Source organism: Haemaphysalis longicornis, unplaced genomic scaffold (genome assembly GCF_048455015.1).
Source record: "Haemaphysalis longicornis isolate Haplotype H1 unplaced genomic scaffold, Haemaphysalis longicornis Haplotype H1 scaffold_4, whole genome shotgun sequence".
Classification (NCBI taxonomy): Eukaryota; Metazoa; Arthropoda; class Arachnida; order Ixodida; family Ixodidae; genus Haemaphysalis; species Haemaphysalis longicornis.
This window is the reverse complement of record NW_027526361.1, coordinates 150,217,231-150,232,531: the sequence shown is the minus strand read 5'-3', so window position 1 is coordinate 150,232,531 and position 15,301 is coordinate 150,217,231. Positions and strand designations below refer to the sequence as shown.

The 15,301-nt window shown below is 43.5% G+C and overlaps 1 protein-coding gene across 1 annotated transcript in view; it reads left to right on the top strand.

The window, feature by feature from the left end:
* Positions 1 to 15,301, top strand: part of LOC144180047 (pancreatic lipase-related protein 2-like) — a 58,255-nt gene that overhangs the window by 28,847 nt on the left and 14,107 nt on the right. The window contains exon 3 of the mRNA XM_077708455.1: positions 9,398 to 9,709. Within this exon, the coding sequence (XP_077564581.1) occupies positions 9,398 to 9,709 (312 nt within the window). The remainder of the gene's footprint in view (positions 1 to 9,397; positions 9,710 to 15,301) is intronic.

Sequence of the window (15,301 nt, the reverse complement as noted above, 5' to 3'; positions counted from 1 at the left end):
TCGACGAATATTTATGGACCTGCTGAAGACACGATTCAAATTATTGTTTTAAAACTGCTGAAAACAACTAGGGTATTATAAAAAGGTTTTCCTTAGGTCACTATTTGCCTTTTCATGCTAGAGAAAATATGCAGAAATTTAGACAGTTGTCTACTAATGGGTAGCATTCTGGTGCTCCTTCACTAGAGTGTTAGTTCTTTGCCGACACATGACTATAAGCAGTGAAATACGTTCGAATATTTCAATCTTTTTAAGTTTTCTTTTGTTTGTCTTCGCCAATGATGTAAATATATTTTATTACAATGACTAAGTGCCTTAACTTCGCTAATTATTGATTTTTCCAGAAGAAGCAAAGGGTGGTGTATAACGACCCATTTACAGTATTCTTCTACATATTTTGAGAAATCTTCTGTGGACTTTTTTTTATTATTCGGTTAATCTGGGAGATGCATACCATGCACATTTATTGCCTTGCTCATAACATTTTAGTGATTTTCTTTTATTGTACTTGATTTTTTGGTTCTTGCAATCATGACCAACTAATTATTAAATTTATAATTATAACGAGTACAGGCTATATAACGATTACAACGATTATAACGATTACAACTATTATAACGATTACAGGTGTTACCTGGGATAAATCTGCATTATTGCGAAAATGGAGGGCGTGACACGATCATGGCTGTCGGAGTACTCGGCAAGAAATGCTACGCATTAATATAATAGTGCATGTTCTGGCGTAATAACATTTTTCGGTGTCTGTGTCTAAAAAGTTGGGCTTGTGGTCAGTTTTGCTTCACAAAACTGTCGTTTGAGTCAGGCATGCAATCTGATACGGCCGATCTCGGCAGTGCTACATTCAATTGCCACGGCAGATGGCGCCACTGTATAACTGGAAACAAAACAGGGATTCTTGCATCCAGGTTATACGCTTGTGTGAAGGAACTTTTTGCTGTAAGTTGCGCCCTAGAAAGAGATGTGGTTCCGTTATGCCAACAAAGAACCTTATTCTTTATTCTCTATTTCAGAAAAATATACGATAATTCCTACGTACAGAAACCTTTTCGTCACCCTGCGTTTTTTTCTTGCACTGCTTTCAAAGGCTTCGTGACTTGAACCGCAGCAGAATAACAAAATCATTAAGCACATTCCGAAAACAATAAATAAGCTCCCTTCCAAAATTGCGGAAAACACTTATGAGGACATCTTACTGGCGAAAACCTCAAGCAACTTTGTTGTATAATAGGTGTTATATAATTTAAATCTCCTGCCAGTTTTTTTAACTCTATAACACAATCAAATTTTATGAGGTTTCGGTAGTTGGGACAGTATTCTGGGACACTGCTGCAATTTCGAGCTTGATTTTTAATCCAGCTGTTACCCGTTCACACTTCTCCTTGATAAGCCGAACTTCTAACTTCCCAGTTTCTCACTGGGCATTATCTCCAAACAACGCGATAACAGTAAACAAAAAAGCGAACATCAGTTGGTTTTGGGAAACGTAGATCTTTCACAGCCTAGAGAACGTCTTCAGAAAGCTTACACCCAATAACATCCCGTATACCGGTTGGTGTATTTCGTTAGAGTGTGTTTATCACAGTAGTCAAACAGAAATATCCGTGAACTTATTCTAAAGGGATTCCCGAATAATTCAGAAAAAAAAAGTGCATGGATGCAGCTAAAGGTAATAAACTTGCCCTGGCAATGTTTTGGTCAGAGGTATTCAAAAACCGGATTGCCCATATGCTTTCGAACGAGAAAGGCGGATTTAACAAGTAATTCTCGCAGTGAAGTTAATCACGTGGGATTCGTGATAAGATGGAAAAAAGGGAGGCTGGTTGGCCTTTTCAATTTGCTTTAAATATTTTGTATGATTCCCTGTTTATTTTAATTTCTAAATTTACTAATATGTTTCCCGGAAATAATTTTGTCTAGCTGTAAAAAGTGGAAACACGACAAGGTGGACCCCCGAGGGTACCTTCCCATACGCCTCGGGGAACTTTCGTGACGTCTATGTACTAAAATATTTATAAGGGGAAATTCGTAAATATTTTTCTCAATTCACCACGGCGAATTTTTCGTAAAAAAGCTTTTGTTGTTGCAAGAATATACAGTTCTTGCAATAGAAAGCCAAACTCGGCTAGGAATCCAATTTATTTCCAAATCTGATCCGACATACCACACAAAGGATCTAAATTACAACATTAAAATTTTGCTCACGTGTTCCCCTTACATTTCGAAGGAAACAGACGCAATATTAAAATTGCATTAAGTGTAGTTAAGACGAAGCGAGCAAGAAAACCCAAGTTTGAATAAAAAAAGGCGAGACCAGAAAATTTATATGCTAATAATTATTATTATTATTATAATTCTTTATTAGGAAAGGGTGACTCAAGGTCTAGTCAGGGATGGGGAAGGTGGTAAAGAAGGTGAGAGCGTCTACATTCTCTTGTGTATCCCCGTGGTACAAGTGAAAGTCCACAGGGACATAACAGTCTCTCTTGGGTGAGCCCGGCCCAGAGGAGGCGATGCCCACTCCTGGAGGGTCTTGATGTACGGTGGAAGATAGGCTCTTCTCTCCGCCGCGAGCCCCGAGCACTCCCACAGCATGTGCTACATTGTGGGTCTTGTTGGCGCATGACACGAGGAGCAGGTGACGATGGTAGTCTCCCTGGAGTTCTCGAGGGGTACTCTCAGGTGTCGTGAGCGTCGGGGAACGTATGCCCGGCACTTTGCGAGCACGTCCTCGGTAAGGGCAGCCCCTGCTCTTATTTTGTGTAGCAGGATTTGGGCCCCTCTGGGAAGTCCTCCTGGAAGTGGTCGTGGGTCATGGGGTGTAGCAGCACGGAGCTTCGCCCTGCTCTCTTGCTTGGCAGCGGCTCTGTCGTCCGCAGGGTCTGTGTCGTGCCGTGCTAGGGGAACAGGGTGTAATGGGTCGGAGCGGAAACACACCCTCAATTTTTCGAAATTATCCCCAGGTGTAGGCCTCTACATGTTGCATTGTCATCAAAAACATGCAGCATCATTTTGTTCCTGGAGAGCGAACTGCGCGAGAGGAGCGCTATCCACCAGGCTTTTCAGGACGTACTTTAGTTATAGTCATCATCAGTCTGTCTACGCCCACTGCAGGACAAAGGCGTCTACCACAGATGTCCAATTACCCCGGTCTTGTGCTAACTGCCACCAATGTATCTGCAAACTTCTTGATATCATCTGCCCATCTTACGTTATTCCGCCACCTGCCATGCCTGCCTTCTCTAGGGATCTACTCTGTTACCCTTAATGACCAATAGTTATCTTGCCTTTGCGTCACCTGCCCTGCCCACAACCGTTTATTCTTAATTTCTACTAATACGACTTTAATATTTTATGTTCCCTGACCCACTTCACGCTCTTCTTGTCCCTTAACGTTAGACCATTCACCTTCATTTAGACATCTCTCTGAGTCGTCCTTAATTGAAGTTGAACCCTCTTAGTGAGCCTCCAAATTTATGCCCCGTAGTTGAGTACCGCTAAGATGCAGCTCGTATGCGCTTTCCTCTTCAAGGAGAAGGGTATGCTACGAATAATTATGTGATTCACTCTAACCCATTCACTCCAACCCATTCTCATTCTTCTAATTATCTCTACGTTATAGTTGTGATCAGGGGTCACTACATGGCCTACGTAGACATATTCGCTTACCACTTCCACTGCTTCGTCCCCCATATGAAACCGCTGTTCCCTCCCGAGGCTGTTGAGGATTACTTTAGTTTTCTGCATATTCATTTTCAAGCTCATCTTTCAACTTTGCTTGTCGACTGCTGTAATGTAGCTATGCAATTCGTCCCCCGACTTACTTAGCAAAGCAACGTCAGGAGCAAATGGGAAGCTACTGAGGTATTATCAATTAACCTTACGCTTACCTGTTCCCAATCCAATGTTCTGAATACCTCTTGTAAACAAGCTGTGAAAACCATTGGAGGGACTGTGTCGCCGTGTCTTATGCCCTTCCTTATAGGTATCTTACTGCTCTCCTTATGAAGGGTGATGGTCGCTGTGGACCCATTGCAGTTGTCCTCTAGTATTCTTACTTATTGCACGTGCACACCCTGATTCCGCAATGCCTGTGTCACTGCTGAGATTTCGACCGAGTCAAATGCGTTCATATAATCTACGAAGGCCATATACAGGGTGATCAAAGTTAAGTCGACAAGTTTTTTTATAAAAATAGGCGCTTAGATTTACGCGAAGACCACCTCTACACTGAGGTTATGACAACAAGGGGACACTTAAGTAGGAGAGAATTATTGATTTTGGAGGCTTAATTAACTAAAATTGATTAATTAACTCTTTAGTGGCTATAGTGACCAGGCATGTTTGTATTGGAAAGTTAGACGCAATCGTGTTTCTACTATGTTTCATTTGGCAGAATTGTCCAAGCGCATACGTACCCCGATATATGAAACTAAGAAGTTTAATTGCCGTTGGCATGATTCCGCATGCAAGGCAGACTGCACCGGCGCAAAGCTCCTCCCTTCTGTGGCGTGCCTGCTGGGTACGGTGTTTAGTTCGACAACGGGGTGGAGGCATAGAAAAAACAGATAACTGGAATCCTTTCATACTTGGACGGCGTTATCGCAATCCGCACTACTCGGAACCGCTATCGAAACACAGAACAAAATGTTACACCATCTTCCTGCGAGGAGAACCATGGGTAGATACGACGCATCGGGGGGGGGGGGGGGAGGGACACGCTGCTTAAAATGGAAACATAAAAACAATGGACTTGCTAACAAAAGGGAAACGCAACGGAAACCCACAGAGTCTCCATTGAAATCATCGGTGGTCATCGGATGCCATCGGCGGAGGGGCGTGGTGGAACGGCGGCGGAACGACTGAATGGAGCGGCGCAATTACCGCGTTTATATGTAGCGGAATGAGAGAGAGTAGCGCATGCGCATGTCTTTAACTGAGCGCTAACACGCGCTGACACACAGCTGGCACGCCGACGGGAGCGAGCGCCAGCGAGCGCTAAACGCAGATGGCGCTGCGGTGAGAGAGCGGCGTTAGCGCGCAGCTGGCGCGGCGAGAAGAATGGGGGAGAGACGTGCGGACTACGCCGAGTAGTGCGGACAAGGCGAGTTAAAGAGATGCGTCGCATCTAAAAGGGAGGAGCTATGCGCAGGTCTTGACATCTAGCATGCGTAATCATGCGAGCGGCAATTACACTTCGCAGCTCGATAGTGCCACGAACCATACATTGGGTTTGTTTATTTATGTTTGGTTTTACCGCCCGGTTGCGCTGGTCTGTGTTATCTGTGTGCCAAGGGAAGCGCGTGTTCCATGGTTTCTTTCTGTGCCGCATGTGTTATCTCTTGTGATAGGGAGAGCGTTCTGAACTATCGTGAACAGCCTAGAAGAATCTTCTTTGTTCTGGTTTTAAATCGACGGTTCGAGAACCAGTCGCGCCTAAAGATAAATAGTGATGAATATTAAACATCCCCCTCGCGAGGGGCACGGTCAGATGTAGAGTATTTTCGGGGGGCGCACGACGTTAAGTAGGTTGGGTTACGTTAATGTTGTTGCAGTTGTTGCTCTTGGTTGTTATTGTTTTGAAGGTCTTGATTCCATCCCGTACAACGCTGACTCCGGCGACAGCATCTGAAGAGAGCGCAGGCGATGACTGGATTGGAACCCCGCACATACCCGATTTTATCTGGTTCGAAAGAAATTGACAGCGAGAGCGAACGCCGAGAAGCACCCCATCACGGCACGACCGCGCCACGACCACGTCACGACCACGTCACTATCACGCCACAACTGTTGTTGCTCCCGCGCCAAACTACGATGCATGCGCGCCCAACCTGTTGCTGAACGCGATAGGAGCACGCAGAGAACACGCGAGGAGCAGCGGAGAGCAGGCGAGGAGGAGTGGGGGAGAGGGCGCACCTGGAACAGCTGTTGCGGACGCCGAGGCACGCCAACGCCGGGTGACATCGTGAGTTAAAGAAATGCTCTGCATTTAAAAGCCTGCAGAGCAGACGCCGCGGTTTTCCATTCCACTCTCCGACACTCGCCGACGCACGTCAACTTGTCCACTGCTGCTTCGACGCATATGTACTTTTTGAGTTGTTAGGGAAGCACAAGTTCGCTCCAATAAACTTGTTTTCCTTGAAGACAACAGAGTCGTCTTTGACCACGTGTCAATATGTCGGAGTACAGACGTGCCAGAAGAATTCTACCGAATGAAATGGCGTAGAAACAGGATTGCGTCTCCCTTTTCAATACAAACATGCCTGGTTACTGTAGCCACTAAAAATTTAATTGAGCAGTTTAAAATAATTAAGCCACCTACATCAAGATTTACCTCCTAATTATGTGTCCCCCTGGGAGCACAATCTCACTGTAGAGGTGGTCTTCACGCAAATCTTAGCGCTTTTTTTTAGAGAAAACCTGCCGACTTAACTTTGATCACCCTGTATTCGTGCTGTGTATACTCCGCGCATTTCTTTATCCCCTGATTGATCGGGTGAATATGGCCCATTGTTGAATAATATTTAAGAAACCCTGCTTGTTCATTAGGTTAACTGAACTCTTAGGTGGTAGAAATTCTGTTAGCGATTACCTTCGTAACTACCTTGTAGTCGACTGACAGTAGGCCCATCAACCTGTAAATTTTCAAGTCCTTCATGTCACCTGTTTTATGGATTGGGATTATATTCGCGTTACTCCAAGATCCCGGTACACTAGCGATCATTAGGCATTGCGTATACAGATTTTGAAGATTTTCAAGTACACTTTGCCCGCCATCCTTCAAAATGTTTGCTTTTATCTGAACCTCACCAGGTGATTTGCGCGCTTGCATTTGATTCAAAGTCTTCTTACTTTTTTTGTCGTTACCAGTGGGATGTCTATCTCCTATTAACTACTTCCTCGTTCGGTATTATCCTGGAAGTAACGGCTGCTCTATAGAGCTCTGTACAGAAGAACTGACCCTGTTTCTAATGACACGGTGTTTTGCTTTACCGAGCTAATTCATATCGCCAACAACACACTGAATCCGCGCACAGCTCAATATTAAATAAGCTGCTTTCGCTATATATAATCAAATCTTTCACAAAACGAGAAGTTGTACTCATTTCTGCTTTTTAGTTTGCCAGGAATACCGTGTGCTTGCCCACCGTAGCCACCCCTCTTTTGCTTAATCGCACGCATGCACACTCGTGTAGCCATCAGAGGGATTGGAGACTGCGAATAGGGCGGTTCTAGAATACTTCCAAACGATCAAGCAGAATTCTCCATGCGAACTCTGCCAAAGCATCATATGGTTGTGGGTGATAGCGAGGAATGTCTTGTGAAGAAACACTTCAAGACCAGGTCGATTAACGAAGAATTTGGCATGTAAAGTCATCCACAGGCTTAGCTGGAGCATCACATTTGACTTTGGCGGAATATCGAAAAAGGCCCTATAGGAAGTCGTCTTTAGGTAGCGGCTTTGGGTTCACAGCAGACTAACGTGCTTCCAGTGGGGGTGGCATGGTTAATGACAAGACCGGTGTAGAAGTCAGGTATGATTGATTGTAGGGTTTAACGCACCGATACAGCGCAGGCGATAAGGCACGCCGTAGTGGAGGGCTTCGGATTAATTTTGACCGTTTGAGGATCTTTAACGTGCGGCGAAATCACGTACACGTGGGTGTTTTTGCTTTTCGCCTACATCAAAAAAAGAAGTCAGGTCTTAATAGTTGCTTTGTGTTGAAGGGTGATGGGAGATTGAGGTAGTGTCCATGTTGCATAAAGCAGGCTGAGGCGCGTTCGCCTACCCAAAATGCGTCCTCAATGGTAAAGTTGTTTTTTCCTTGGCATTGGGAAAGATGTTTTGAATTTTAGTTGAGGTCGAAGCTCGCGAGCCTATTTTTCGCTCTGTATAAACGGAAATAGTTTAAAGATCTTATTAAAAAGTATCGAAACGGGAATGCAGAATGCTTTTGTCTTCAAAGCACCATAGATAGACTTAGATGCGGAGGAGAATTTTTCAGTATTTCACTTTCATTTACTCTGAAATATGCCTGTTTAAGGAAGGGTGAAGGGACAGAAGTTTCACTGTATAAACAAACTTCGCAAAGGGGCGATAGGTCTCTTCTAAATCTCCTCCTCCTCTGAAACGAAAACACGTTTAACAGCATTCCACGGTGAGAAAGATTTATGTTGTCGCAAACCAATTCTGTACTTATTGATCACAGGCAATAACCTTGTTTCTGAGCACTCTGAAAGCCCTCAACCTGTAGACTGTAACACCGGAACCTAGGCGCAAGCGTGTAGATAGGCTGATGGAATTAAAACGTAAATGTGAGTATTGAAACTTACCTCTTGCTGCGTATCATCCGTGGAAAAAAGCACGATCTCCCCAACTAGCCCCGTGCCCTTCAAGTGAGCAGTAGGAGAGGCTGCTGGCCTGCTCCGACCCTGAACCTCAAGCTAGGCTGGTCGACTGAACGGTGATGGCGGCGTCCTCTCGCCGCCTTTTCGTTATACGAGGCAGACAACGCCGATCCTTACTCCTTTTCTATTTAATAAAAGTGTATCCATCATGATTACTAGAAAACAATGTTGTAGCGACTAGTTGAGCTGAGCAAATGCAAACTAAATACCGTAGTCTGGCACATATCCCTCGCAAAAAAAAATTGCGACCTTAGAGTGCTTACATTTACCATGCCACACGTTCTAAATGTATGCATCTGCTAGAACAATTGTGCTGAATTTGTGCGAGGATGTTGTTAACCTCACTGAGTTTTGAACATCTCATTCCTACTTTAGTCGTACATATTTACAGACCAAGGCAACATGCCTCTCTCCGTATATCTAACAATAGCATTGTATCTGTGTAAATCCTGTACTGTGTGAGGGAAAAATGATTTACAGATGATGCGTGTACCCATATGTTCATTTGTGCTGTCAGAGCTTGTTCTGTATATAAAAAAATCTACGTTTTGCACACTGTTTCTACTCCGCATCCTTTTTTGCTTAGAAATAGTTGCCCTGTGAAGCCTGCGGCTTTTTCTTTCTTTTCACGGCAGATGGGTCTGAGTCAAGCTGCATCCGAGCAGCTTTTTGCCGATTTTCACATCAGATATTGTGGTTATCACGTTGATATGCTGCCTGTTAATGCGCGTACTGCTTTTTGGAAAAATAATCCAAACTCCAACTCCAACATATTTAAAGATACTGGTACCTGTACCTGCACGATAGACCTAGTTAAAAATGCTGTAAATTACTTATCAAGTTGTATTAGGTTTTTCAACGGTTTCTTTGAAACGGCAGCAAAAATATACTTGGTTGTAGAAGGCATGATGGGTTCGCACAGTTGGTAATTTCGCCTACCCCTATACCTCTTCGGTTGTTCGTTATGCAGATGAACGCCAGCACACCAAATAACCACGAGGAAGTGTGTTACATCGGATTGGGATGCTTCCATCACCCCGGTGGAAGGTTCGCCCCATTTGGAAGGCTCCCGGAATCCCCCGAAAAAGTTAAAACAAAGTTCCTTCTCTTCTCGCGCCGTAATAGGCGCTGGCCAATTTACCTCCACTACGCTGGCAAGTTCACTCGAAAGGTCTCGAAGCTCTTCAACAAGGCAAAACAACTGGTGTTTATAATACACGGCTATACCGGCGATGCTTACCAGCCTTGGGAAGGTGATCTGCGTGACGCCCTTCTGAAAATAGTAAGTCTTCACCGTATCTTTTCTTTTCAAAAATCTCTAACACCCGGCATGCTACCCGTCGACTCATTATTAGGTAAGACAAAACCAATTCAGAAAACGGGAGATATTCACTCTCCTGACTACTAATTACCACATCTTTAGGTTGGATACGCTGTAAAATGCTTCATCACATAATCCGTTCACACGTGTACCATCACCTGGAGACGAACTATTTGTTTTTTTCTAATCAGAACGATTTTAGGAAGACATTTTCGTCGGACACACAATTACTTGAATTAACCCCTGAATTGCTCTTTAAAGTAGACAGCAACGTGGGAACCGATTGTATCGTTCTTCGTTTTTCAAAACTCTTTGATCGTGTGCCCCACGGCAGACTAATCACGAAATTATCTACTCTACGACATGACTCATAGCCTTATACTGGATTCCAAACTTCATTTGTTTCGTCAACAGTTCACTGTTGTTATCAATGTTTCGTCGCCTTTTTCTTCTGCTAGTTCGAGTGTACCGACAAGCGTCCTTGGGCCCTTACTTTTTTTAATCTACAATAATAGCTTACCCTCCGATATTACTCCCTGCATGCGTCTTTTTGCCGATGATTGTACAATATACCCGTCAATTAACTCTAGTAATAACCACTTAAACATTCCAGATCTTAACCGTATTTGTAACTGGTTGTGTCGTGATAAATGGTTTATGAAATTGAACGTTACAAAATGGCACGTAATGTCCTTCAGCCGTAAACATTTAACAAACTTTTCCCATTATTTGGAAGACAGTATGCTTTCCCACACTTCTTCCTGCAAATACCGTGGTATTCGTAAAGCAAATCTTTCATGGGCCTCACACATTACCTCTACGAAACATCAGGTTCGCTGTGCAACCTGTGGCGCAACTTGGGAAATTCTGTCAATATAGGAATTTGCCTAAGCAATTTGGTCCCCTTAACAAAAATACTTTACCATAATGGCACAAAGGATTCAAAATAGAACAGCCCGCTGCGTATCACGTAACTTGTATATCAGCCCAAGCATACCGAATTAAGTTAGGCCTTCAACTGCTGCCATTAGATAGTCGTCGCAATATTGCTCTTTGCCTGTTCCGCAAATTTGCTGCCTCCAATAAACGAACTCTGCCTCAGCTTAAAATACCGCATTCTTTATCCCGCAGATTGCATAATCAGTTCGGGTTCATACACATTGACAACCCTCATTGTATTATCTCCATATCTAATCCCATTACATTTACCCGTCGCCAATACTCTCTCTGTTCACCCTCCGACCATGTTCTTGAATTTTGAGTGCATTCAGTATTACTGCGATTTATATCTCGGTTGCCTTCTATTCTTTCGAAATGCATCCCTCTTACCTCGTTTTCACGTCAACACATGTTGCATACCTTAAAATGTACGTCCTATTATCGCGAAATAAGTGTTTTTATTTACTTTATTTGTTGCACAGATTCTGCCGGAAAGTTGTACGCTAGCAATGTGTAACTTTTCGAATGCCCCTTTTACCCTCTGCCCTCCCCTGGGGCCTGTAAGGTTTCTTTATCAATAAGAAACAGCAAGCCTCAACGTGCCCCTACAAAAGCTATCCCACACTATAGACGTGTTTCTAAGGCGTAGGCTGTTTCAGTTATTAGAATCAAGTACTGCGGAGACAGAATACGAATAAAGAGATGAGGGAGAGATAGAGTATAAAGATTTCCAGCCATGCCAGGGAGCCCTGGCATGGGTGAGCAGTGAAATCTGGTCAGCGTGCTCATAGCTAGCCACCAGGCCCTTCTGCTCCTTGGGAAAGAGTTAGATCGGGGGCAAGAAATGAAGTGTATTACCAAGTCAACACCTTGCGGTTGGGTTATGAGGAGATAGGAAAAAATGACATCTGAAGAGGTACGGGACAAAGGAGATAAGATGCTGCCGTTGCAGTACGTGTTCGCTTTGGAGCGACACCAGATGAATGCTTCAATTTTTGTTAGTTGATGGTGGGATTGTGGCGAGGTACGGGGAAGGTAGCGACAGTTAAAAAAAATTCATGGTAGTGTTGGTAGTGTGCTGGAACAGCGGGAAGTTCGAGAGACTGCGCAGTATGTTCTGACCGTTGGCGTGTGCAAGATTTATTTGGAGGAGGCGGGCCACTCCTCAGAAAATAAAGCGGGAAACTGTGAAGACAAAAAAGGTAAAAAGAAACTATAAAATAAATTAAATATTTTAAAGGTGGAACAAGCAAGGGGCTACGCAGTCAGCAGGCTAGTTTTAGTTTGAGCCGAAAAAAATTTGAGCAACGTGAAAAGAAAGAAACGGCTGGTACACAGGAGCCATGACAAGAAACACGCTGCTGTGCCATGCGTACACAAGGCCTCATATAAATTAAAACAGATATGGGTGCACTTTGATACTAACGTTGAGCTTTTCACGCCAGTGAATCCTAAAGGAATGTGCCAAGAACTAAACACTGTGGGGGAAGCCACCAAAGATGTCTCTAAAACAAGTGATGAAAATAAGTTGGTTGAACGCGAAGCAAGGACCGTGTACACTATTCTTCTGGGCGGCGGCAAAGGATACATAGGACAGAGAGTGAGGTGCTTCACGTAGAGGTTTGTTGAGCACCTGCACGCGTGTCAGAAATCGCCCCCTGAGGCAATCTGGCACCCCACAGCAGAAAATGTGAGTGCAACTCATGGTTGGAAGATACTTCAGTTCTGTAAAATAGCAAAACAAGGACACGTGCGAATTCTGGGATGACTTTCACATACCAACACAACAGACCGATTGCGTCAGCTCATGCTCAATGGAGCTGATCCCACCTGAAATAGAATTGATAAAAAGCCAGTCATGGCAAAATGGATAGGGACAAAAAGCGTCAGGCCCATATCACGTTTCCCCTAATTAATCTAAATAAAAAAATTAAGAGCGATTTACCAGACTCCGACGTTTAGCACCTGTTTTTATAAAACAAATTTCCCTGTCTCCCTTCCAAGTGGTCTTTTCTAACCCTGTCTACGGGTTTTAATGAATAAGCAAATATTTACACTTGTAATAAATTAGCTCAATGCCTATTTCGACCAATCAATTCGAGTATTTCAGATGCATTCCTGGTTATTGTATCGATAGGATGGCCCCAGATCAGATCAGACGTTATTTTGACCCTACGCATTTTACCATGATTATTGCTTGTATAAACGTACTATTAAGAATGTAGTGACAGCGCTGTGACATGCTGGTTTTAGTAAATGTTATGGCATTGGTTTTAAACACAATTTCATCTGCAATCCCTACATTACCTTCTCAGTTGATAAGGAATGTTAGGTGTTCATAATTCATCTGTAAATAACGCAGTCATCCACAAAAAATCGAATAGTAGAACAGATATTACTGCTGATATCACTGACATATATATATATATATATATATATATATATATATATATATATATATATATATATATATATATACAGTCGAACACGGATATATCGAACTCCAAGGGGATCGCGAAATAGTTCGATATATAAAAAATTCGATATAAAAAATATGGGCTCTGAGACCTCACCTATGGCAGACGATCACTTACGGATCGTCGCATTCAAGAATGACAACTAATTCCGCACTCACGACGCAACAGGACGCTTTATTTCCGTGAAAAAAAAAATCGCCGATCTTGGCCTGCTTCTTCGTCCTGGAATTGAAATTAAAGACGCTGGTCTGGATCTTCTCGAGGCTGCACAACTAGAAAATTCCAGCAGTACGCTGCGCCTTCGCACACCATGCACAACACGCAGGCAAAAGAAGAACAGCGCGCACGTACCACAGGAACTTTGAAGGTAACAATTCCAAGGCTCTCTGAACGGACTCCAGCAAAGCGCTCGCGATGGTCATCTCCGAGAGAAACAGTGATCTCCGAAAGGTGCTGGACAACTCGCCAAACAGCAGCAACAGCAGCAAATTCAAAAGAAGGAGGCCGCCAGCGCCTTCGTTCCCTCTTCCCTTTCCTGAGACGATATCGGGGGAAGACAGACCCAGAGAGAAAGAAGAAAAAAAAAACCTTTTTCGGCAAGCCGGGGAACGTACGCAGCCGCAAAACAACAAAAAAGGACGTGCGCAGTCAGGGCATCCCTACCTCGCATTGTCACATTTTCCGAGCGTTCGGGCTTGTGTGCCTAGAGAGATTTAGCATACCGAGCTCCGTCTGCTAACGCTACGGCGGGCAGTAGAGGGGCCCGACTGGGCAAGCGCAAATTCGTTCCGGTAGTGCGGATTAGTTCCACGAGCCAATCTTCGCTATGCCCGAACATTCCTCCACATCCTACTCAACCTCAATCCGGGGTGCAGCGACCGCCGCAGAGCACCTTCCAGCTCGCGCGGCGTTCGATATACGCAATGTCGGGAAAAATACGGTTCGATATAAACGTACGAATTCCTATACTTTTACACAGAATTTTCAAGGGGATAATTTATGAGTTCGATATAGACAATAATTCGATATAGCCGTGTTCGATATATCCGTGTTCGACTGTATATATATATATATATATATATATATATATATATATATATATATATATATATATATATATATATATATATATATATATATATACAGAAAGAAATGCCGGCAGTCTACAACGCCAAAGAAGGCATAGGGGAGTGGTTAGATTTTTTTTTACCGTTATTGACGTTACATTATTATTTTTTTTATTAATTACGTAAGAAAGAAAGAAAGAAAAACACGCGCCCAGAGTGGGGACCGAACCCACGCCTTTCGATTAGATCTCGAATGCCTTACCAATTCGGCTATCTGGGCGACTGTGTTCTGCTTCACTTTCTGGGGTATTTATATTTACTGCAACTGTATCTGACGCTTAAGGGTGGTAGCCAGCGCCACTCAGACTACACGGGGAGAAGGGGACCTTCTTTTTCAACCCCCGGGGCGTGACGCGAACGTCTACAGCCTGTCATGAGCGGTTAACTGGCGGGAAACCCTCTTATGCTACCTTGGCATCAAGGCTGCCAGAACCGAGGCCCTCGCTAAGGTTTCGCACGATAATAGGGTTTGGAAATGAGGGGCTCGTTAGGAAATACAGAAAGAAATGCCGGCAGTCTACAACGCCAAAGAAGGCATAGGGGAGTGGTTAGATTTTTTTTTTACCGTTATTGACGTTACATTATTATTTTTTTATTAATTATATATATATAAATATATATATATAAATATATATATATATATATATATATATATATATATATATATATATATATATATATATATATATATATATATATATATATATATATATATATATATATATATATACCAGAAAAGAAAACTTTGAACAAGGCAAAAAGCACGATTGTTGCCAACGTGTCAGCAAAGAGACTTGCTTTCGCCAGGGCAATCGTCGCCTGGCTGGCACGCTTTATATAGGGGTAGGTCCCCCTGGTGGGAGGAGAGAAGGAAAGAAGGAAGTGAAATTAAGAAAGCGGATTTGTTTGGGAGTATGTCGGGGGAGATATTGAGGGGCAAAAAAGGTCGTATAGTTTGAGCCGTGAAGTAGGTCACAGGGAAGTCAGCCGGGGGTTGATGTTCGCGGAAT